Here is a 22,962-nt window from a genome sequence, read left to right on the forward strand (position 1 = left end):
TAATCATGCGCTTACTTCCAGAGAGACCTTGCTGCTGCTGTTGAGCAGTGAAGACGGAAACCAGGAGCGAGGGCTCCTCTGAGCCGCTGGAGCAAGCGGCTGGTTCAACACCAGCGCCAAGGAAAGCAGGACCTGGGATGAGCTTCTGTCACTAGGGCGGCTCAGATACACACACACACATGCCTGTGTTTATGTCTCTCACACAGCTCAGCTTGACAGGCATAAAGCTGGCTGCATTCTGCTGTTTTGTGTCTTGGTGGTGGTGGTTTAGTCCCTTCAGCCATGTCCAACTCTTTGTGACCCCTTGGACTGTAGCCCACCAGGCTCCTCTGTCCATGGGATTCTCCAGAGAAGAATACTGGAGTGGGTTGCCATTCCCTTCTCCAGGGGATCTTCCTGACCCAGGGATTAAACCTGCATCTCTTGCATTTCATGCATTGCAGGTAGGTTCTTTAAGTGAGCCTGATGTCTTTGCTTTCATTTAAAGGGGCTTTAAATGCTCACTTAGCCTTATTTTGCCCAAAGTCTTGAATGCGGGAGGGGATGGCCACCCACAGGTTGTCCTGGTCTCCCGCTGGGACAGACATAAGCCAGCCCACTTCTTGTAGGAATTGACCCTTCACATTCAATAACATGTATTTCAATACAATGATTTCCTTTATTATTCTAGTATATGTACGATTTAACAAATTGCTGATTTAGATATCTGCAAATCCAATCCCATATACTTTCATCAATAGGTTTTTCTTGAAGAACCTATTGATACTAATTATTCTTAAAGTACTTTAAAAGAGAGAAAAGAAAATATGATTCTATAGTTTCATAGTAATGCTCCTAACAAGGCAAATTAGTCACAGCCTATATGTGACGTGTCTGTGAAGATGAGGGCATACTCCGGATTCTCCTTTTCACTTAGTAGTCATCAGTGTCACCCGCACAGACGGCCAGCAGAGCCTTCTCATAATGCCCTGACGCGAAATTCTGAAAAGGAGCAGATATAAGGTGTTTGAAACACAATGTCATAAAAAGAAGCATAATTCCTCTAAACTATACAATGAGACACCATGGGCCATTAGCATCTCAAAAAGTATTTGTTTTTTCCATCCTGATGTAACATGTCCCGGGAACTCTTCCCAGTGGAGGTTATTGAAAAGTAATGCCTTGGTCACAGTCAATAAAATGGGGTTTATATAAAGCTGATGGAACCCTAATGGTTTTTATTTATTTATTTATTTATGGCTGTGCTTGGTCTTCATTGTTGCATGTGGGCCTGAATATGTTTTTATAAAGAAGAATGCTTAGCAGTAGAATTAATTCTTCTCCTCACCTTTAGATAAAGAGGTGTCCTAATGTTACAAATTAATGAAGAGTCTAGAGGGCACACTGGACAATATGTCTCAAAAGGTTTAAAGATGTTTATACTCCTTAATGCAGTCATTCTACTTCCAGAAGTCTGTCCTAAGGAAATAATGATCAATTGTTGATGAGCCCAAGATTTGTGCTCCAAAATATATGTCATTATAATTGTGTACAATAATGAAAAAGTAAAAGAAAATATATAATAACATAGGGCAGTTTATGCCCTTTACAACTTATACAATGGGATCCATGATTTAAAGAGATATTTCTTTAAGTAGTAAAACTTTGATACTTACATATAGTTCTATAAAGAAAACGCATACAACAGAATTTTACTGTGGGTTACTGTGGTGAATAATTTGTTGTTGCTCAGCCACTCCGTCATGTCCAACTCTCTGCAACCCTACGGACCGCAGCACGCCAGGCTTCCCTGTCCTTCTCCATCTCTCAAGAGTTTGTTCAAACTCATGTCCATTGAGTCAGTGATGCCATCCAACCATATCTTCCTCTGCTGTCCTCTTCTCCTGCCTTCAATCCTTCCCAGCATCAGGGTTTTTCCCAATGAGTCAGTTCTTCACATCAGGTGGTCAAAGTATTGGAGCTTCAGTTTTAGCATCAGTCCTTCCAATGAAAATTCAGGATTGATTTCCTTTAGGATTGACTGGTTTTGTTTCCTTGCAGTCCAAGGGACTCTCAAGAGTCTTCTCCAGTGCCACATTAGGGAAATTTAAACCCTTTTATCATCTTCTATAGTTTCTACATTGTTTTCAAAAGTGATAGTAATAAAAGTGTTATAAAACTTATCTTTGTTAAAAGTCAACTCTCACGTTCATGTTCTCTTACACAGTGGTTACTTATAATTCACTGCTTTAAGTGCACAAAGTTGCATTAATTATTTGTGAATATTAGCAGATTTTGAGGTGGCCAGTTAACTGCTGTATAGCATTGAGCTAGTTTATTCATTGAGAAAATGATTTAAGGATTTCTCAGTGAGAAACATTCATCTTCACTAAAGGTTTAGAGCTTTGAAGGTGGATTGAGAAGAGTTTTATCAGAGACAAAGGAGGAAGATGTCTCTTAAGTCCTCTGAAACCATCTTGACTTCCTGAGGCCTACAAGGTCTCCTGAGTTATATGTTCTCTTGGTCCTCTGGTTGTCAAGTTTCTCCTGGATCTTTCAGTAAACTAAAAAACTATTTTATGCAATTAAAATTTTCAATGGAAACAATGTGGACAAGATAACAGGACTTGTTCAGTGGCTGAGTCATGTCCGACTCTTTCCAACCCCATGGACTGTAGCCCGCAAGGCCCCTCTGTTCATGGGATTTCCCAGGCAAGAATACTGGAGTGGATTTCCATTCCCTTCTCCAGGGGAATCTTCCCAGCTCAGGGATGGAACCCAGGTCTCCTGCTTGGCAGGTGGATTCTTTCCCACTGAGCTGCCTGGGAAGCACAGAGGCCTCAGCTGTGCTTAAAATACACCTTAAGATACATTCCAGGCCCCATCTCGGAGTTCTTTATACTTTTTTGAACCACGGGTCAAACATCATTTTCCACTGTGTCCCCAAGTTACACAGATGGGCCTCCATATGCTGACAGCTCTTGGCTGGGCTTTATCAGGATCCGGGGTAGGGTCTACATGTGTCAGAGTGAAGGCCCCAGGCTGCAGATTTTGGAGTCATCGCATCAGCACCCTCCAGGGCTCATGGGTGCACATGTGCAGAGTGTTACGCTCCACCATGTGCGGGGACCCGACAGGCTGCCCTCCCCTCTGGCGGCACAAGGCAGCTGATCTCAGAAGGTGCTCTGCAGTTAACGTGCTCTCATTGCAGAATGCAGTCTTCTGGTGCTGGTGGTAAGGCCTCGTCACACGATCAGGGGATGAATAGCGTGCATGACCAGACCACTGACTTTTGCTTAAAACACATCAAAGAGGAATAAGTGAGGTGAAGGGGTTTTCTCCCCTACTGATGCCCTCAGGCTGCCTGACCCATTAATGTAGACGACCCCTGCCGGAAGCTTGATTGAACTTTTTAGATTCCACCATGAAGTTAAAGTTAGGCTCTCTTTTCAGTTTCAAAAAGGATGAAATATGGCTGCAGGTAGATGATGAGGAGACTTACCTTGATGTCGTGGAAAAGGGACTTCCCATATCTCTCTTTGTATCTCTTCCTTATGCTCATCAGGTCGATTTCACTTCTGGAGATTAGAATCCTGATCACGGTTTTATTGTGGAAGCCCAAGTCCTAAGAGACACAGCCAAGTGGGGGTGACCACCGTGAGCAAACAGCAGCTTAAAGACAGCCTGTCTGAAACGGACCCAGCCCTTTTCATGACCGTGTCCTGAATTCCTCAGACCCTGGTGTCCTCACCCATGAGCACTGACTCAGACTGCGCCTCAGCTCTGTGATCACCCCCGACCACGGTGCACACACAGTGAAGCGGTCCATCTCCTCCGCTTCTCCAAGGCCCTGTCATCTCTATTTCCAGGGACACAGCCTTGATGCTGGCCCTTCTCATTTCACCAGGTTCGGCAATAATCTTCCCTTTTCTTTTTATTTATTTTTTAAATTAATTTTTATTGGAGTATAGGTGATGCACAAGGTTAGTAGAGCAAAGTGAATCAGTTGGACCAGAACCTGAGTTGCCCAGCCATATCCGACTCTGTGGCCTCATGGACTGTAGCCACCAGGCTCCTCTGTCCATGGGGTTCTCCCAGAAAGCATGCTGGAGTGGGTTGCCATGCCCACCTTCAGGAGGTCTTCCTGATCCAGAGATCGAACCCGGGTCTCTTACACTGCAGGCAGAGATTTTACTGCCTGAGCCACCAGGTAAGCCCTCACCCACACACGTATCTGTGTGTGCATAGATGTATCCCCACTCTTCTTTAGGTGCTTTTCCCATATTATCATTACAGAATATTGAGCAGAGTTCCTTGTGCTATACAGTAGGTACTTGTTGATTATCTATTTTATATATAGTAGTGTGTATATGTTGATCTCAAATTCCTATATTTATCCCTCTCTCCTCTTACCCGCTGGTAACCATGAGTGTTTTCTACATCTGTGACTCTATAATTCTCCCTTTAAACCTGGCCAGCCTCCTCAGCGTCTCCCAGATGCTGCATTTTAGGATGCAGATTTGCTCTTTCTATATAAACATTTTTTCCTAGGCTGGGAGGTGGTCCCAGCTCTGGTTGATACCATTGGTATGCCTCTAAGATCATGATTACATTTTTTAAATGAATTTATTTATTTTATTTGGAGGCTAATTACTTTACAATATTTTAGTGATTTTTGCCATACATTGACATGAATCCACCATGGGTGTACATGTGTTCCCCATCCTGAACCCCCCTCCCACCTCCCTCCCCATCCCATCCCTCTGGGTCATCCCAGTGCACCAGCCCTGAGCACCCTGTCCTATGCATCGAACCTGGACTGGCGATCTGTTTCACATATGATAATATACATGTTTCAAATCGTCCCAACGTCACCTTCTCCCACAGAGTCTGAAAGACTGTTCTTTACATCTGTGTCTCTTTTGCTGTCTTGCACATAGGGTCATCGTTACCATCTTTCTAAATTCCATATATATGCGTTAGTATACTGTATTGGTGTTTTTCTTCAAAAGAAAAATGATTATGTTTTTATTTTATCATCTGCTTATTGTGGTAAATGGTGCAAATAAGAATTCCAGGTATTCAAAATACTTGATGATTTAACCTCCAGTATTGAAAAATACACAAAAATTAATTTCTGTGTACTTTCTTCAGAAAGAATACCTCTGCACAAAGCAAGTTCAAATTGCCTGTTCAAATGGAGTGATGGTGACACCTGGTGGCCAGGAACGGTCGGCTAATTTTTGAGGTATGAATGTTTTATGTATAGTAGTAGTGGTGTTAATCACTCAGTCGTGTCTGATTCTTTGCGACCCCATGGACTGTGGCCCACCAGGCTCCTCTGTCCATGGGATTCTCCAGGCAGGAATACTGGAGTGGACTGCCATTCCCTTCTCCAGAGGATCTTTCCGACCTGGGGATCAAACCCAGGTCTCCCGCACTGCAGGCAGATCCTTTATGTCTCAGCTGACTCAGGGAAGATCCAGTTTTATGTATAGGCTCCAGTATTCTTGGGTTTCCCTGGTGGCTCAGCTGGTAAAGAAGGTGCCTGCAATGCAGTAGACCTGGGTTTGATCCCTGGGTTGGGAAGATCCTCTGGAGAAGGGAACAGCTACCCACTCCAGTATTCTGGCCTGGAGAATTCCATGAACTGTATAGTGATGGGGTCACAGAGAATTGGATATGACTGAGCAACTTTCATTTTCTTCAGTGATCTGTCTGCCAATTCAGCAACCATGGGTTTTATCCCTGGGTAGGGAATATTCCCTGGAGGAGGGCATGGCAACCCACTCTAGACAGAGGAGCCTGGGGGTCGAAAACAGGTGGACACATCTGAGCAGGCACGCACACACATGCACTACTAACAGACTTTGCCGTTAAGTGAAGTGGTGAAAACGAATGGTTAACCAAGTTTCTGTATTTAAGTTGTGTGATTAGAGTGCATTGGAGAAAATCAGAGATGCTTTCTTTAGTGAGGGCTGGGGAAAACAGCTTTCACCTGAACTTGACACTGGAGGGTCCTGTGTTGACATGGTCCTGTGTATGAGACCTCTGACTGCTGGGACACAGGCCTCTCCTCTACACCCGTGACTGTGAGCACACACACCTTCCTGTTTGCACTGACACACCTCAGCAAAGTCGTTTTTATTTGTTATTAGGGGGCTCTCACATGGTGCATAATTGGAATCAGTAATGTGATTATCTTCCCGAGGTCACTCACAAGCAAACCTTTACTCTTGTTGGAGAAAGAAGAGTTGAAGTCATCCAAAGTACGTGCTAAGCCCTTTAGTCGTGTCTGACTCCTTGCAAATCTATGGACTGGAGCCCGCCAGGCTCCTCTGTTCCTGGGATTTTTCCAGCAAGAATACTGGAGTGGATTGCCCTGCCCTCCTCCAGGGGATCTTCCTAACCCAGTGATTGAATCTACATCTCCTTTGGCTCCGGCATGGCAGGCAGATTCTTTACTGCTGAGTCACAGGGTAAATCCAGTCACCCAATTCCTCAGTTGCCCAGTTGTTTCTGACTCTTTGTGATCCCATGGACTGTAGCATGTCAGGCCTCCCTGTCCCTAATTATCTCCTGGAACCTGCCCAAATTCATGTCCATTGAGTCAGTGATGCCATCCAGCCATCTCATCCTCTGATGCCCTCTTCTCCTTCTGCCTTCAATCTTTCCCAGCATCAGGGTCTTTTCCAGTTAGTCATCTGGTTTGCATCAGATTACCAAAATACTGGAGCTTCAGCATCAGTCCTTCCAAAGAGTATTCGGGTTGATTTCTCTTAAGATTGATTGGTTTGATCTGCTTGATGTTCAAGGAACTTTCAGGAGTTTGAAGGCATCAATTCTTTGGCATTCTGCCTTCTTTATGGTCCAGTTCTCACAGTCATATGTGACCACTGGGAAGGCTGTAGCCTTGACTATATGGACCTTCATCGGCAAAGTAATGTCTCTGCTTTCCAATACACTGTCTAGGCTTGTCATAGCTTTCCTGCCAAGAAGCAATTGTCTTCTGATTTCATGGCTGCAGTCACCATCCGCAGTGATTTTAGAGCCCAAGAAGAGGAAATTTGTCACTACTTCCACCTTTTCCCATGCAGTAATGGGGCCGGATGCCATGATCTTAGTTTTTTTTTTTAATACTTAGCCTTAAGCCGGCTCTTTCACTCTCCTTCTTCACCCTCATCAAGAGGCTGTTTAGTTCTGCTTCACTTTCTCCCATCAGAGTGGTATCATCTGCATATCTGAGGTTGTTGATGTTTCTCCTGCCTGTCTTGATTCCAGCCTGTGCTTCATCCAGCCCAGCATTTGTCATGATGTGCTCAGTGTATGGGTTAAACAAACAGGGTGACAGCAGACAGCCATTCCTTTCTCAAGTCACTCAGTAGCCTTGACCAATACACTTTTAGACAGATATTTAATCCAATCAGGTTTTCTTCTTGGAAATAGAAATAGAAGCAGGGGACTGTGAGCCTCAATCTTCCTCCTATGTTCCGAGGACACAGAAGTTCTTGTACATAATAAAAAATATGTACATAAGTATAAGTAAATAAATTATTCTTGATGATTAGCATGTTATCCACGCTTTCTGGCTACCTCTAAGAAGCTGGTCTCTAAAAATCACTTGGAGGATAAAACACTCTATTAAAATTACTCTACTACTGAATTTTTAAAATGATTTTCATTGAGTTTTCAGGGCTGTGATGTGTATAACGATTTGCATCAGACCCTATCAGTTTCTCAGTGTTTCATGCATGTTGTGGATGCAATATGCATCGTCTCAGGCATGTAAGCATTTGTTTCTTTGAACATGAATGCACCAAAGGATGTGCAATTGACTATCACCTGAAAGTAAAGACATTTGTACTTAATTGCAAATACAGCTTTAGAGTGTATTGTTGTCTGGCTATTGCCTTTTAAGTGGTTTTAAAAAACCACTATGTTGAAAAACAGTCACATTTCTTACTGAAAGTGTGTAGTGCTCTGACACTGTCTTCTTGACTCCATACGCCATGTGATTGCCTGAGTATGAGGTGGCAGGGCTGGGTGGCGTCTTTGGAAGCTGTGAAAGCATTTGGTCTTTCAGTTTGTTCAGATGCTAATAAAAATGCTGAAGCACACCTCCTGGGGCAAAAGGCGCTAAGAAATGCTTCTCAGGCACCTCCATTTGATATAGAAAGCAGAGCATTATTTTTACTTGATGGGTCTCATTTTGGTATGTAATAACTTTTCACTTCAGCATATCTACTTTGAAGGGAATATATTTGCATACAAATTCAAAAATGAGAATCAATGCTTAAATGATTGAAGTAAAACTAGTCCTTTGGGAAAGTATACATGACTTCTGGAAAAATATTAAAAATATGTGGGTATACTTACATGGATTGCACTGTACAGTCTGTAAGCAAAATAGGCTGGTTTGTCTCGAACACAGAGAACTAGGAAAAATCAGAGAGAAAAGAAGAAAGTTTGAGAGTAACAGGACATATACTTTTTTCAAAATTTGGGAAACGAGAATAATTTTTTTTTCAAGTTAGAATCCAGGAAAAGTGATATTTTGTGAGTTCTCTGTGGGATCCCTCATTGTACACTATATTACAATGTCAACATTTCAAATAGTGGTAAAGCCATAATCTCTTTACAAGGGAAGGAAATTAGCATGTATACAATGAATTTAAAGATGTGAGACCCCAATGACCTGAGAAGTCAAGGTTTCCTACTGTGAATACTGACAGCTGTTAGGAAGAGTGTAGGCTCATGAAAGACATCAGCTTGCCACTGTAACAGGAGCTGATGCATTTTTTTCTCTACAGAGAATGCAGAGAAATGTCTAAATAATTAAATTCAGGGGAAACTAACTCCATCACTTTAATTCAACTGAATGCATCTTTATGTCAGTCAGAGCTAATCGGCACTGATGCATCAAGTAGATGATTACTCACCAATAGCTACTAGCAGCTCTCGGAAGTATCCCTCGTAACACTCATTAATGGCGTCTACTATGTCTTGCCCGGAAATATTCTGAAATTCCTGGAAAACTTTAACAAATTGATTCAAAAGAGATTTTTATGAATATTATAAATTTAAAATGTAGGTATTGATTCGACTGGTTATACCCAGGAAGGCAAATAAAGTGCAGGTATCTGCAAATAAGTGTTGGGTTGGAGGGGGCCACCTTTTAAATTATTATAGACTTCTGTGTGTTATGGATAGTAGGAAAAAAAACACAAAAAAGTACTGTAAAAAAAATACTGCCTAACCTGCCTCTTGAGAAACCTGTATGCAGGTCAGGAAGCAACAGTTAGAACTGGACATGGAACAACAGTCTGGTTCCAAATAGGAAAAGGAGTACATCAAGGCTGTATATTGTCACCCTGCTTATTTAACTTCTATGCAGAATACATCATGAGAAACGCTGGGCTGGAGGAAGCACAAGCTGGAATCAAGATTGCCGGGAGAAATATCAATAACCTCAGATATGCAGATGACACCACCCTTATGGCAGAAAGTGAGGAAGAACTGAAAAGCCTCTTGATGAAAGTGAAAGAGGAGAGTGAAAAATTCGGCTTAAAGCTCAACATTCAGAAAACTAAGATCATGGCATCTGGTCCCATCACTTCATGGCAAATAGATGGGGAAACAGTGGAAACAGTGGAACCAGTGGCTGACTTTATTTTTTTGGGCTCCAAAATCACTGCAGATGGTGATTGCAGCCATGAAATTAAAAGACACTTATTCCTTGGAAGGAAAGTTATGACCAAACTAGACAGCATATTAAAAAGCAGAGACGTTACTTTGCCAACAAAGGTCCGTCTAGTCAAGGCTGTGGTTTTTCCAGTGGTCATGTATAGATGTGAGAATTAGACTGTTAAGAAAGCTGAGTGCCAAAGAATTGATGCTTTTGACCTGTGGTGTTGTGGAAGACTCTTGAGAGTCCCTTGGACTGCAAGGAGATCCAACCAGTCCATCCTAAAGGAGATCAGTCCTGGGTGTTCATTGGAAGGACTGATGCTGAAACTGAAACTCCAATACTTTGGCCACCTGATGTGAAGAGCTGCCTCATTGGAAAGGACCCTGATGCTGGGAAAGATTGAGAGCAGGAGGAGAAGGGGATGACAGAGGATGAGATGGATGGATGGCATCATCAACTCGATGGACATGGGTTTGGGTGGACTCTGGGAGTTGGTGATGGACAGGGAGGCCTGGTGTGCTGAGGTTCATGGAGTTGCAGAGTCAGACACGACTGAGTGACTGAACTGAACTGAACTGAAAAAAAATAAGAGAAACAGGGACTTCCCTGGTGGTCCAGTGGCTAGGACTCCAGTTTCCACTGCGTGGGATTCAGGTTTGATCCCTGGTCAAGGTAGTAAGATCCCTCATGCCACGTGGTGCAGCCAAAAAAAAAAAAAAAACAGTTAAAAAATAAGAGAAATAGAAAGGTACACAGCAGCGTGGAGAAAGCACTTTTAAAACGAATAAGGCAGCTTCGCGTGAATCACAAGTTCAGTAACAATGACCTTGGCTCCTTCCAGACTTATTAACCTGTGTTCAGCATATTCTGTTTAAGACAACGCATGACGCAGTGAACCGAACACAGCTAATATATGTAAGTTCTTCAGCAAAACCAGGGATGGCTTTCAAAGGTTTAGTACTGAAAGGCTGTTGCTGTTCAGTCGCTGCGTCGTGTCCGACTCTTTGCGACCCCGTGAACTGCTACAATTCAGTTACTGGCAGGATAAAATTTACAGAAACTTCCTTCCTGAGCAGTTCCAACAGATGAGGCGTGTTTGCACAAACGTAATCTAAGATAGGCGGCTTGAGAGGCCTGGCTCTCCTCTGTAACCCCCTCCCCGCGGGCGCCTGCTTGCTTCTTCTGCCTGCTCGCAGGGGAGCTGTAAGGACGGGGGAGATTACCCAGGCCCAGCTGCTGGCAGCCCTTGTCGCACAGCGTCACTCGCAGAAGCGTCTCGTGCTGCCCCGTCCTCTGCCGGCACGCCTGCCACAGCACCTGAAACGTCGCAGGCCGCCCAGTAGCACCGCGGCCCCGGGCTGCCCGACAGAGGCCCCACGGCTGCCCTGGGCACTGGCTCTAGTTACCATCGCGTCTTGAGTGGCCGTGGCTGGGTCCGCGTATCCCTCCTCCCTGGTTCCCTGGGAAGCAAGCACAGGTTTCCCCTGTCAGTGTTTGTTTTTAAATCGGAGCATGGTTGATTTTTCATACTGTTTATGTTCATGGGGTTCTTGCAGCAAGAGCCCTGGGGTGCTTTGACATTCCCTCCTCCAGGGGACCGCATTTTGTCAGAGCTCTCCACTGTCATCCGTCCGTGAAGCTCCAATGTTTTGGCCACCTGATGTGAAGAGCTGACTCTGGAAAAGACCCCGATGCTGGGAAAGATTCAGGGCGGGAGGAGAAAGGGGCAACAGAGGATGAGATGTTGGACGGCATCACCGACTCAATGGACGTGGGTTTGAGCAAACTCTGGGAGATGGTGAAGGACAGGGGACACTGATGTGCTACAGTCCATGGGGTTGCAAAGAGTTGGACATGGCAGCAACTGAACAACAGCAATAGTTGCTTTACAATGATGTGTTAGTCTCTGTTGTAAAGCAGAGTGAACCAGCCACATGTATACATATATCACTCCCTCTTGAACATAGGATAACTGGGTGACAAGCCTTTCAACCATTAAACATAGTGGAGATTCCTATGAAAGTGCTGTCACTACTTAGTCACTAGAGTTAGTCTACATTTCTTGGATACTTTATAAAATGCTGGCCTGTTAAAAAATGTGGGCACTTTTCGTTTTTTCTTTGCAGCCGAGGTAATCTTTCGAAGGAGCTGATGAGCTTTTCACTTTGCCAACCCTCTGTGCAGTATCTTCTCCTCCCTCCAAACAGCGTCTGCTGCCTGGCCGGCTGGTAGAGACAGGATTTAATGATGTCAGGAGAAAAACGCACAAAGAAAGCATGAGTTAATACTGGACCTCTGACTCGGAACATCACGCATAGGCAGCAGGAAAATAACCATGAAATCCAGATTTTGTGCAGTGAGAAGAGAGCATTTTGTACTTTGTTTCACTCCTGCCTCTTCGTCATATAAGGAAAGAACAGACATGGCCAAGCTGACCTAAGAGGGCATTTCGAACAGGATGGAAGGAGGGCTCACCAGTGCAAGGTCCTCTGGTCCCTGCAGGTCATGAGGACACAGAAGAAAGACAGGTGGGGGAGACATGTGATACCCCAGTTTATGTCACGCTTCCTGTGGGAGATCTGAAGGAAACACACTTTTTGAACTTTGCAGAAATACTGAGTACTCTGTCTTTTGCTCTTATTGTTTTCTGGACTCTGCAAATGAACTGAGTGATATGGGACAGGGCAGGGGAAGACACCTCTCTGCATCATCTCCATCCGGGAGTCCCATGAAGGATCCCAAGTGTCTCACCGCTCCTGATGGAGAACCTGACTGCTGGCTCAGAAGCACACGGGGGAGCCTGACAGGCGGAACAGCTTATGGCCATGGCAGGCAGACCCCTCCAGCAGCCCAGGGCCATGAGGCAGGCCGCAGAGGCTGGAACTGTGTAGGGGACACAGCTGGACATGATGGGATTCTTCAGTGAGAGCAAAGGTGAGGCCAGACCATCAGGAGAGGTTACCTGCTTCTGACCAAACTGAAACAGAGAGAGGGCTATCCATTAACCAGCTGAGGCTCATCTTCTCAGTGGAATTTGCTCTGATAGCTGTGGCATGTCTTAACTGACCCACCATCCCCTCCCCTGCTGTATTCTTCATCAGCTAACATGCTGGGAAATGCACCAATTTATTAGCTTTCTCCTGTCTGAATCTCCCCTCTAAAATGCAAGCTTCTTAAGACTGGGGTCTTTGCCTCTTTTGATAATTCCCAGTCATCCTTGGCATACCGAAGGCTTTTGATGAATACTCACGGAATCAATACTACATAAAGGAAAGAAAGATAAAGAAATACCTTCGATGTCACAGAAGTTAAACATCAGTTAGTAGAGATGGGAAGATTTTCTGGATCACTGAAGTGTTTTTAGTGATTTCTGATCACACGATGTAACTAAGTTGTGAGAAATATTTAAGAATTTTCTGCAGTTCTGTGCATCTGATATTTTTTTGAGAGGTAAGAATTTTGGACATTTAACCTGAAATGGGGCCCATATGTGTACTTCTTTGTGCAATTAATTGCCAAAAGCACTTTAAACAGACAGGTAGATTAAGAAAATCAGCTAAGGTGTGATGTAGCTTTTCCCACCAAGCAGATTTGGTCACATAAAAAGCCTAGGTTAAGACAGTAGCCTGTTAGGTGATGCAAATGCTAGAGAAATGGCATAAACAGGTATTTGGGTTAGGAATAGAATAAACACATGACAGGAAGAAATTAACGGGGTTCAAGTCTAGCCAGAAGTGTCGGGAACAAGCCCAGTGGATGCAGATGGTCCCAGGGGCTCCAAAATCACTGCAGATGGTGACTGTAGCCAAGAAATTAAAAGATGCTTCCTTCTTGGAAGAAAAGCTATGGCAAACATAGATGGCATATTAAAAAGCAGAGACGTTACTCCACTGACAAAGGTCCATAGAGTCAAGGGTATGGTTTTTCCAGTAGTCATGTATGCATGTGAGAGTTGGCCCATAAAGAAGGCTGAGTGATGAAGAATTGATGCTTTTGAACTGTGGTGCTGGAGAAGACTCTTGAGAGTTCCTTGGACTACAAGGAGATCAAACCAGTCAATTCTAAAGGAAATCAGTCCTGAATATTCACTGGAAGGACTGATGCTGAAGCTGAAACTCCAATACTTTTTGGTCACCTGATAAGAAGAACTGACTCATTGAAAAAGACCCTGATGCTGGGAAAGATTGAAGGTGGGAGGAGAAGGGGACGACAGAGGATGAGATGGTTGGATGGCATTACCGACTCAATGGACATGAGTTTGAGTAATTCTGGGAGTTGGTGATGGACAGGGAGGTCTGGCGTGCTGCAGTCCACAGAGTCGCAAAGAGTCAGACATGACTGAATGACTGAACTGAACAACTGAACTGATTCATTGGAAGGATTGATGCTGAAGCTGAAGCTCCAATACTTTTGTCATCTGATATGAAGATCTGACTTGCTGGAAAAGACCCTGATGCTGGGAAAGATTGAAGGCAGGAGGAATAAGGGGATGACCGAGGATGAGATGGCTGGATGGCATCATCGACTCAATGGACATGAGTTTGAGCATGAGTCTATCTTCTATCTATCATTTATCATCAATCATCATCTATGTAAGGAATCTACCTGATGTATCTATTTGTCTATCTATCATCTATAGAGAAAGCTTGGGGCAGAGAGAACAAGGATCCCAACTGGGGGAGAGAACGGTCTTGGTCCTGGGACAGCACCCTCAGTTGGCTGGTTGTTTCAGCTGTCTCCATTATTAGCAACTCTCAGTTTCACAAACCTGTAGGACGCAATTCCATTTCCTTTCTGTGAGATATCTAGACAGATTCTCTGGCATGGGGTGTACCAGAGATTGTGTTCAGCGGACATGCTGGACTTCTTCAGTTCCCAAACTCACTTTTCATATTTTTCCAGTCCTCTAAGTTTACTGATTCAAATCCTAAACTAGGAGTTCAAAATGAGTCATTAATGTAGAAATCAGAAACTAGTGGTCAAATTTCAAAATATTTAAAAATTTATGAGAAATTATACATTTTACTAAGCATTGCACAGGACTCCTGATCTTGAATAAGACTATTCACAAAGGGTATTCTACCATGTCTTTTATAAGTTTCTTACATCCAGTTTCAATTGCGAGTTAAGTAACTTCTGTAAAATCTATATTATACTCATAAGGTGTGTTTTACAGCTTAAGGGACATATACTGTGAAACCTCCTAAATGTATAATATTTAAGTACACGTTATTAATTTTTCTTGGCTTCTTATAAAATCTAGAACTCTCCTCATTTTTTATATTCTATGTTGAAAGGGCAATTTTAATGCTCTGAAAAGCTATTTTAAGGTTAAACACACACACACACTTAAGTTCCAACCCTAGAAATTGAACTTCAGAAGTAATACTTTATCCTGTGAAGTCATAATCAAAATCAGGTGAAAGCCAGTGATAAAATAAATTGTGTGTTATTTCAAAATATATATGTCTATACAGATAATATTATTGCATATACATGTATAATCTATAAAAAATAAAGCATTATTGTTTAATTTCAGGAAAAAGGAACTGCAGTTTTGCCAAGGAAAAATATTGTGCACTGATTTTTTTCCCTTTGTGACTAATTTTCTCTCATGTTTAATTTTCAGAACTGTGTGTTTTTCCTGAAATACAGAGCGTTTGCTTTATAAAAATCCACTGCAATCCTCATTCTTGGATATCAGCTACTTTTAGGTGGTTTGTAGCTCAGCCTTTGAAGAAAGGCAGAGATTCTGAGAGGCAGAGCACTTGATCACTGGAATATCACCAAATAGAAACAGAAGTGGAGAGGAATCAGGCAGGGGTGGAAACAATCCCACTGACAATTGTGCTACCCTGTTTTCGGGCTAGGTTGTTACTCAGCAGACGTGAGGTGTCGGCCCAGCCACAGGGCCTGTCTGAGCTTCCAGGGAGGAGGTGCCGTCAGCACGCTTCCCTGGGGAGCTGATTCTGAGATGCGGACCAGCAGTTATCTTTGTTTTTTTGCCTTAAATTTCTTGTTGTTGGTGTTTAGTTGATTTATAATGTCGTGTTAATTTCAGGTGTATAGCAAAGTGATTCAGTTATATACATATCAAAAAGATAGAAGCACCCTAGTGTTCACGGCAGCACTAGTCACAAGAGCCAGGACCTGGAAACAGCCTAAATGTCCGTCAGCAGATGAATGGATAAAGAAGATGTGGTGTGTACACACGATGGAATATTACTCAGCCATAAAAAGAATGAAGTAACGCCATTTGCAGCAACATGGATGGGACTAGAAATTGTCATTCTGAGTGAAGTTAAATCAGAGAAGGACAAATATCGCATGATATCACTTATATGCGGAATCTAAAAAAATGGTACAAATAAGCTTATTTACAAAACAGGGGCCATGTAACTGTGGGAAGTGCTTGGGACCAACTGTGGACCAGAGAGAAAAGAAGCCCGGCTTGGAAGGAGAGTCTGGACTGTGATACAGCCCCAGTGGATACAAAATAGTCCTCATGAAATGCATTTTTATCCTACTTTTATTTTTCTTTAATAAATTGAAATACATTTCTGTTTGGATACTAAGAAAATAAAGATATGTTTGCTATTAAGATGCAACTTGTGGATTTGTAACAGGACTGTTGTCTTTACTCTGTTGGAGCAGTACTAACGCCAATGTGAATTTCTGACTGGAAACTGTCGTTTTAATTTACATTATGGAGTGTCAGTCCTAGAAAGCCAAGGAATGGTGACCCTTCTAAGTTGAGAGAATCTTGTAGCTAATCTTACAACATTTATAAGTTAGAAAGTATTCAATTGACGCTTTGCCAAGTGAGATTATTTTTAATATTAATAATGATTATTAAAAACTTTTTTCATGTAATGACTCAACTTCTGTCACAAATTTAAATAGGCTTATAGCTTAGTTGGTAAAGAATCCACCTGCAATGCAGGAGACCCTGGTTCAATTCCTAGGGCAGAAAGATCCCCTGGAGAAGGGATAGGCTGCCCACTCCAGTGTTCTTGGGTTTCCCTGATGGCTCAGCTGATAAAGAATCTGCCTGCAATGCGGGAGATCTGGATTCGATCCCTGAGTTGGGAAGATCCGCTGGAGAAGGGAAAGGCTACCCACTCCAGTATTCTGGCCTGGAGAATTCCATGGACTGTAAGTCCATGGGGTCACAAAGGGTCAGACACAACTGAGCTGCTTATTATTATTTATTATTTCCACAGCAGCTTACACAGAAGCCTCCTGTTGGGCAATGTAAAGCCAAGCTCTGTGTTCTCTATTGATGTTATCATCCCAGAGAGTAGAATCCTCAGAATAGGACTTGATGGATTATACAGGCAGTTTTGTGAGGTACACAGCCATGCTGTGCAAATCCACTTAAAACAATATTTGATTTTATTTTTACGAATGGAAAGTTTTACTTTAATTGTGAGGTCAATGGATTTACTTAGTTCTATGCCATTTTTTTTTTTCAGTTGAGCAATTTGAAAAAAGCCAACCAGCCCATCACCAATCTCTCCTCCATTGGAGCAGCTAGTACTTGACTTCCTCAGAAACCTTTCCTTTTGCGCTTCTTTATTCCTTGGGCACAAAAAAAATTTTTTTAAATTAAAATTCTTGGTGCTTGGCAATGAATGGAATTCTCAGTTGGTGTTACAATAGGGCTGATGTATTTATCCATTTTTTAACTAAATGATACTAAATATTGTGAAGTACCACGAAGCTTTTAATCATAATAAACACATATTTGATTGGACATGTGAAGCTACTCTGGATGAGAAAGATGACAAAATTTGAAGATTAAGAAGGAAAATAAAGTAGTTATTTAAATTTGCACACTGCCATTAGTATTTTAAAGGAAAAAAAATCACTATCAATAGTTGTTTTCTCATTTTAACTCTTTTCTATGCACAGACTAGTTCTAGCCAGGGTAGAAATAATTCTTAATTTTTACTTTTCTCATGCAAAGTGCTACATAAAGTCCATTTTTTAAAAACAAAGTTTTGTAGAATAAAAAAAAAAAGAAATTTCCCAAGGTAAAGATTTGAACCTGAAGTTTCAGAAGAGAAATTAGTGTACGGCTGTGGCAGGTCTGTCTACAGTGGGATTTCCTGGTGGCTCAGACAGCAAGGGATATGCCTGCAATGTGGGAGACACAGTTTTGATACCTGGGTAGGAAGACCCCCTGGAGGAGGAAATGGCAACCCACTTCAGTGTTTTTTCCTGGAGAATCTCATGGACAGAGGAGCCTGGTAGGCTACAGTCCATGGGGTTGCAAAAGAGTTGGACATGACTGAGCAAGTAACACTGTCACTATTTTCCAGAATGGGCGGGAGATTTTCTGCACTTTTCCCTGACCCGATATCCCCTTGTTCTCTTTCATCCTGTAAGTTCTATAACCTGGGCTGGAACATCAGGAACTCCACACACTGCTCCCTGCTGGAAGGTGGCTGGTCAGCAATCTGACTGATGACACAGAGGGACGGGGGCAACTTTGCTTGACCAAATTCAAGGCCCTGGCTTCCTGCGCCATGTCATCAGACACTGAGGCTGTGTCTGAACAATTCGGTCAATACAAACTCAAGCAGAAGATGGAATTTCCGAAATAAAGAGCTGGTAAGGAGGGCTCCCTGGTGCCTCAGATGGTAAAGAATCCCCCTGCAATGCAGGAGACACGGGTTTGATCCCTGAGTCGGAAAGATCCCCTGGAGAGGGAAATAAAAATTCACTGCAGTATTCTTGCCTGGTTAATTCCATGGACAGAGGCGCCTGTGGGCTATAGTCCATGGGGTCGCAAAGAGTCAGACACTACTGAATGATTAACACTTGTACTAAGGAGGGAAAACTAGTTTTTGTTTTCAATAAATAGAATTTCTTAAAGTCATATGGGAGGCTCCTGGATCCCAGTTTCTTGTATTTCATCTGGTGGTTCTGACTGTTCACCAGACGGGTGGATCCTGGGCTCCTGATGCCTTAGATGGGTGCACATTTACTAATTGTAACTGTAATATTGTCAGTCTGTTAACTCCCTCATAATATTTAATCAACTATGCATTTATCTATAACTAGGATCATTTTACTTAGAGTAGATTGTTCTGAGGACAGAGATAGTGTCTTATTCATGCTTGTTTGTCTCTATATTCAACCCAAGTTTCCATTGTAGTGCCTTGAATTTACTGGCATTCAGTAACTGTTATTACTGGAGTTTCCTGTCCTATTTTTCGAAAACAAAACGTATCTATTTTTCAGTAGTGCAAAGTGGAGCAAATCTAAGAATCTCCTACCTGGACCAAGCTCATGAGCGTGTCTCTGAAGTGTCCTGAGGTCTCTGAGTAGATGTCCTCCTGCAGGTCGCGGCCGTATTCTGGGGAGGGCACACCCACGTGGAAGGGTTAGTCACGATGGAACCGCGCATCCCTTTGTTTGCAGAGGTCAGCGCTGCTCCCATACGGGTGACATTTCTTGGTCTTCTACCACCTTCTACTCACATGAGGCCCATGAACAGTCCACCCAACAAAACTGACCCCAACGATAACACAGGCCCAAGTCTACTTTCTTATAAAAATACTATCTCTATTCCAAAATTGAAAACCAACATTGAGAATCATTTCACATTCTGTAACCCTTAAAATTCAGGACACTCCTCTCTCCTTAGACAACTGCCTGGCCCAGCAGTCCCCCAAGTCTTTGTCTCGTCTTAATATTTTCAATGAAGGGTCTTAATTCTCTCCCCCGGGAAATTCTTGTTTTTGTCTGAGTGAAATGGAGCTGACTGTCTGGAACATTTTGTTCACAATCATTGTCACATGATACATGATGCAATGGAATTTAAGGTCTTAAAGCTTTTTTGAATATGAAAGTAGTTAACCTTTCAGCTTTTAAAATGCATAAAAATCAGATTCTGAGGTGGATTCAGTGATTATGAGGTTTATGAAAAGTGAAGTTGTTGCCTGTATTTGTAGAACTCACTGAGTGATCATTACACTTTGCTTTGTTCTGTCTTCATAACTGTCCCTCCGGGGTGAGAGACAGGGTCCTCCCTGAGCCACTGACCTGAGTGCTCGCAGTCTTAAACTAAAGTCCACCTCGTATAAACTCATCATTATTTTCCTGAAAACTTTGCTTCACTCAATTATCTTGGGATCGCTTTGTTTTTAGTGCCCTGATCACCAACTCTACTTAGACAATTCATTAGACTTGAGTGAGTGCTACCTCACATGTGAGTGTCTTAGATAATTCTTTAAAATACATAAACTGGAATATTTTTCCTGTTATTTGAAATATATGAAGTGTATAACATGTATAAAACATATGTACAAATGTGTATTTCCTTACGCAAATAGTAGGCTTCTCGCATCTGGAAAATTTCTCTGTTTGTTCTCGAAGCCAATATGTCAATGAGGCAGTTCTCATCAGTGCCTGCTCCCTGAAAGGACAGAGCAAGAGATACATGAAGGCACCTCCACGGGGAGTAGCCCTGTAGTGAACGGATGCGGCCCTGGTGCTCCGGGAGGAGCTGAGGGCGGGCATGTGCTCAGGGTCAAGACGGGTCTGGCTTTGGTATCGACTAGGTGTGTGGTACTCAAGAAGATGGTATCATCTGAAATGAGTTCCTTCATAAAACAAAACAGCATGGGCATCTCTAAATCATGTGGGAAAAGACGTTTAAACAGCACTCATGACATTCCTTTTCTTTGCTGCTAGAATGTCAATTCTTGGGCAAACTGGTACTTGATTCTGGGTCCCTAATTCCCCAAGGATGGTGCAGAGACCTCACCCCACCTCTCCCCAGGTGTGGAGTTTTGTACCATTTGCCTGAATATTTGGACTGGGTACTCTCTGCAGCCTCTTCCAGTCATAGGATATTCCTCCCTGATGGTGATTTGAAAGACAACACACCTTTTTCAGAGTGCTTCAGAAGTCCATACTATTTTATGAGACACTGAAAAAATATAACAGTTTCATCTAAACATTGACATAGGACTTTCTCCTTAGGTTTTTAGTTACATCATTTTGCAAGAGGTACAGACTGACATATGCAACCCTTAAAAAGACATTAGTTGAAATTCATATTTTATTTAAGGCCTGTGCTGATCTGCCGGTCTTCCCTGGTGGCTTAGCGGTAAAGAAATCACCTGCCAAGTAGGAGATGCTGGTTTGACCCCTGGGTTGGGAAGATCCATTGGAGAAAGAAATAGCAACCCATTCCAGTATTCTTGCCTGGGAAATCACATGGACAGAGGAGCCTGGAGGGCTACAGTCCATGGGGTCACAAAGAGTTGGACATGGGTTAGCGACTAAAACAAACAACAATGCTGATTTGTGAATATGATGGTCATGACCCAGGTTCCCTAATTTTCTCCCTCTCCCTTTTTGTGTTGTTTCCAGATGGGGGAAATCAGGTCATTGGCAGGCATCCCCCTGGAATGATTGCAGCATCTCTATAGTTGTCTCATTTAGCATTTGGAACGATCTGGAAAGATGTGAAAAGTCATCTGTCCCCCTTCCCTAGCCAACAAACCTCTGACAAATCTGTAGTCAGTTCCTCTCATGACTTGCCTGTAAGAAAGAATTGTTCTGATCCTTTAGAAGCAAGATTTTGCTACATTTGAGCAGTAGTTTTGGTAAAGGGCTAATTTAGGGTCACAAAAATATAGATGCCATCTATGTTTTGCCTCTGCCTCAGCATTACTGACTCATTACTTTATGAGCCCAATGTATATAATAGTTTAAAGAGATTCACAAGAATGCTAACATTTCCACTTAACATAGGAAGACAAACAGACTGATTCTGCTGTTTAGTCACTAAGTTGTGTCCTACTTTTTGTGACCCCATGTACTGTAGCCCGCCAGGCTCCTCTGTCCATGGGATTCTCCAGGCAAGAACACTGGAGTGGGTTGCCATGTCCTCCTCCAGGAGTTCTTCCTGATCCAGAAATCGAACATGTGCCTGCTTCACTGGCAGGTGAATTCTTTACCCCTGAGCCATCGGGGGAGCCAAAAGCCATGCTGGGGAAGAGATGAACGCAAACAGCCCCAAAGAAGCTCATTTCCCTCTCCTCTTAGCAGCTCTGCACGGGGCTGGGTCATGGGTTTGAGTTTGCTCAAAAGAAGAGTCAAGTGATCCTACTGCTGGAGGCCCCCACCCCTTTCATGTCAACCGCCTCTCCCCAAGTGTCCCTCTCGCTTCTTTGCTGACACGCCCCCTCCCTCCCTGATCGCATGTGGCAGTATCACAGGGTGAGTGTCCCTCTCGCTTCTTTGCTGACACGCCCCCTCCCTCCCTGATCGCATGTGGCAGTATCACAGGGTGACCCCCTCTACCTTCATGGCATGCCACAGCTCGTGGGCATCATAGGAGGGTGGGGGGTACATGAGGCCGGCCATGACGTCCTTGAAGTGATTGGAAAGCTTCTCCTTCAAGTCCCCAACCAGGTCCTGTGCAGGGAAAGCAAATACTTGCATTATACCACTTCCCAAGTTTGTGGGGAAAATGGGGTAATTGCAGAAAGTCTTCTAGCAGGATTCCCCTCTCCTTGCCTCTTCACATAATAGCTAGTTTGGTTTGGGTTCACACGTGTGTACGTGGGTTACACGAGATGATGGACTTGAGGGTTTGAAAATGAATGATGTGGTCATATCTCCACTCCAGATGTCATCTGTATGGATATTCTAGTTACACAAACACAGAGCCATGATCCTTCTTTAATCCCAACACAACTCCTCTTCTGAGCTCATAAATAAAAGTTAAAATCTGAAATGCTTAAAATAAATAAAAGTTGAAACTGAAAGCATTTCAGTAGTGAGTATAATAGTTTTGTGTGGAATTAATGAAATATTAGTCCTTAAAGAAAACATTCATTTTGTTTTACCATTAAAGCAGTGTCTTTTAGTAAAGAGTTTCTGGTTATACTGTTGCCAAAAAGCTTGTGTAAATAAGTTAAGTAAGGAGTCTTGGAACTTTCTTCAAATAGTCACCTGAAAAAAAAAAACAAGCATGCTAGATTTTTGCCCTTGAAATACAGGCATAAAGGCATGAAACTGATGGTTTTAATTTAGTTTTCATTTTACTCAATAGAGTAGATGTTTAAAAACATAAAATATGCACAATTTATGTTTTCTAGGGTTACAAAGATATCTGAAAGATTTTTTAAATGTAACATTTCTTGTTAAAATGTACAGTATATATTCAGTTATATGTTAAAATATTCAACAGTTTAGTTATGAGATGATTCAATAAGATAATTCAATAAGGCACAATAAGCTTTGTTACAGTAAAAAACAAAATGGTCATC

At 42.8% G+C, this 22,962-nt stretch overlaps 1 protein-coding gene across 1 annotated transcript in view; it reads right to left on the bottom strand.

The window, feature by feature from the left end:
- Positions 1–837: 837 nt before the first annotated feature.
- The window catches only part of ANXA10 (annexin A10), a 51,856-nt gene continuing 29,731 nt past the window's right edge, over positions 838–22,962 (bottom strand). The window contains exons 4-12 of the mRNA XM_070480186.1: positions 21,992–22,105; positions 20,003–20,093; positions 18,952–19,031; positions 11,074–11,127; positions 10,891–10,984; positions 8,919–9,014; positions 8,356–8,414; positions 3,482–3,604; positions 838–981 (exon numbers count right to left, since the gene is read on the bottom strand). Of these exons, the coding sequence (XP_070336287.1) occupies positions 913–981; positions 3,482–3,604; positions 8,356–8,414; positions 8,919–9,014; positions 10,891–10,984; positions 11,074–11,127; positions 18,952–19,031; positions 20,003–20,093; positions 21,992–22,105 (780 nt within the window). The 3' untranslated portion in view covers positions 838–912. The remainder of the gene's footprint in view (positions 982–3,481; positions 3,605–8,355; positions 8,415–8,918; positions 9,015–10,890; positions 10,985–11,073; positions 11,128–18,951; positions 19,032–20,002; positions 20,094–21,991; positions 22,106–22,962) is intronic.

Source organism: Odocoileus virginianus, chromosome 18 (assembly GCF_023699985.2).
Source record: "Odocoileus virginianus isolate 20LAN1187 ecotype Illinois chromosome 18, Ovbor_1.2, whole genome shotgun sequence".
Lineage (NCBI taxonomy): Eukaryota > Metazoa > Chordata > Mammalia > Artiodactyla > Cervidae > Odocoileus > Odocoileus virginianus.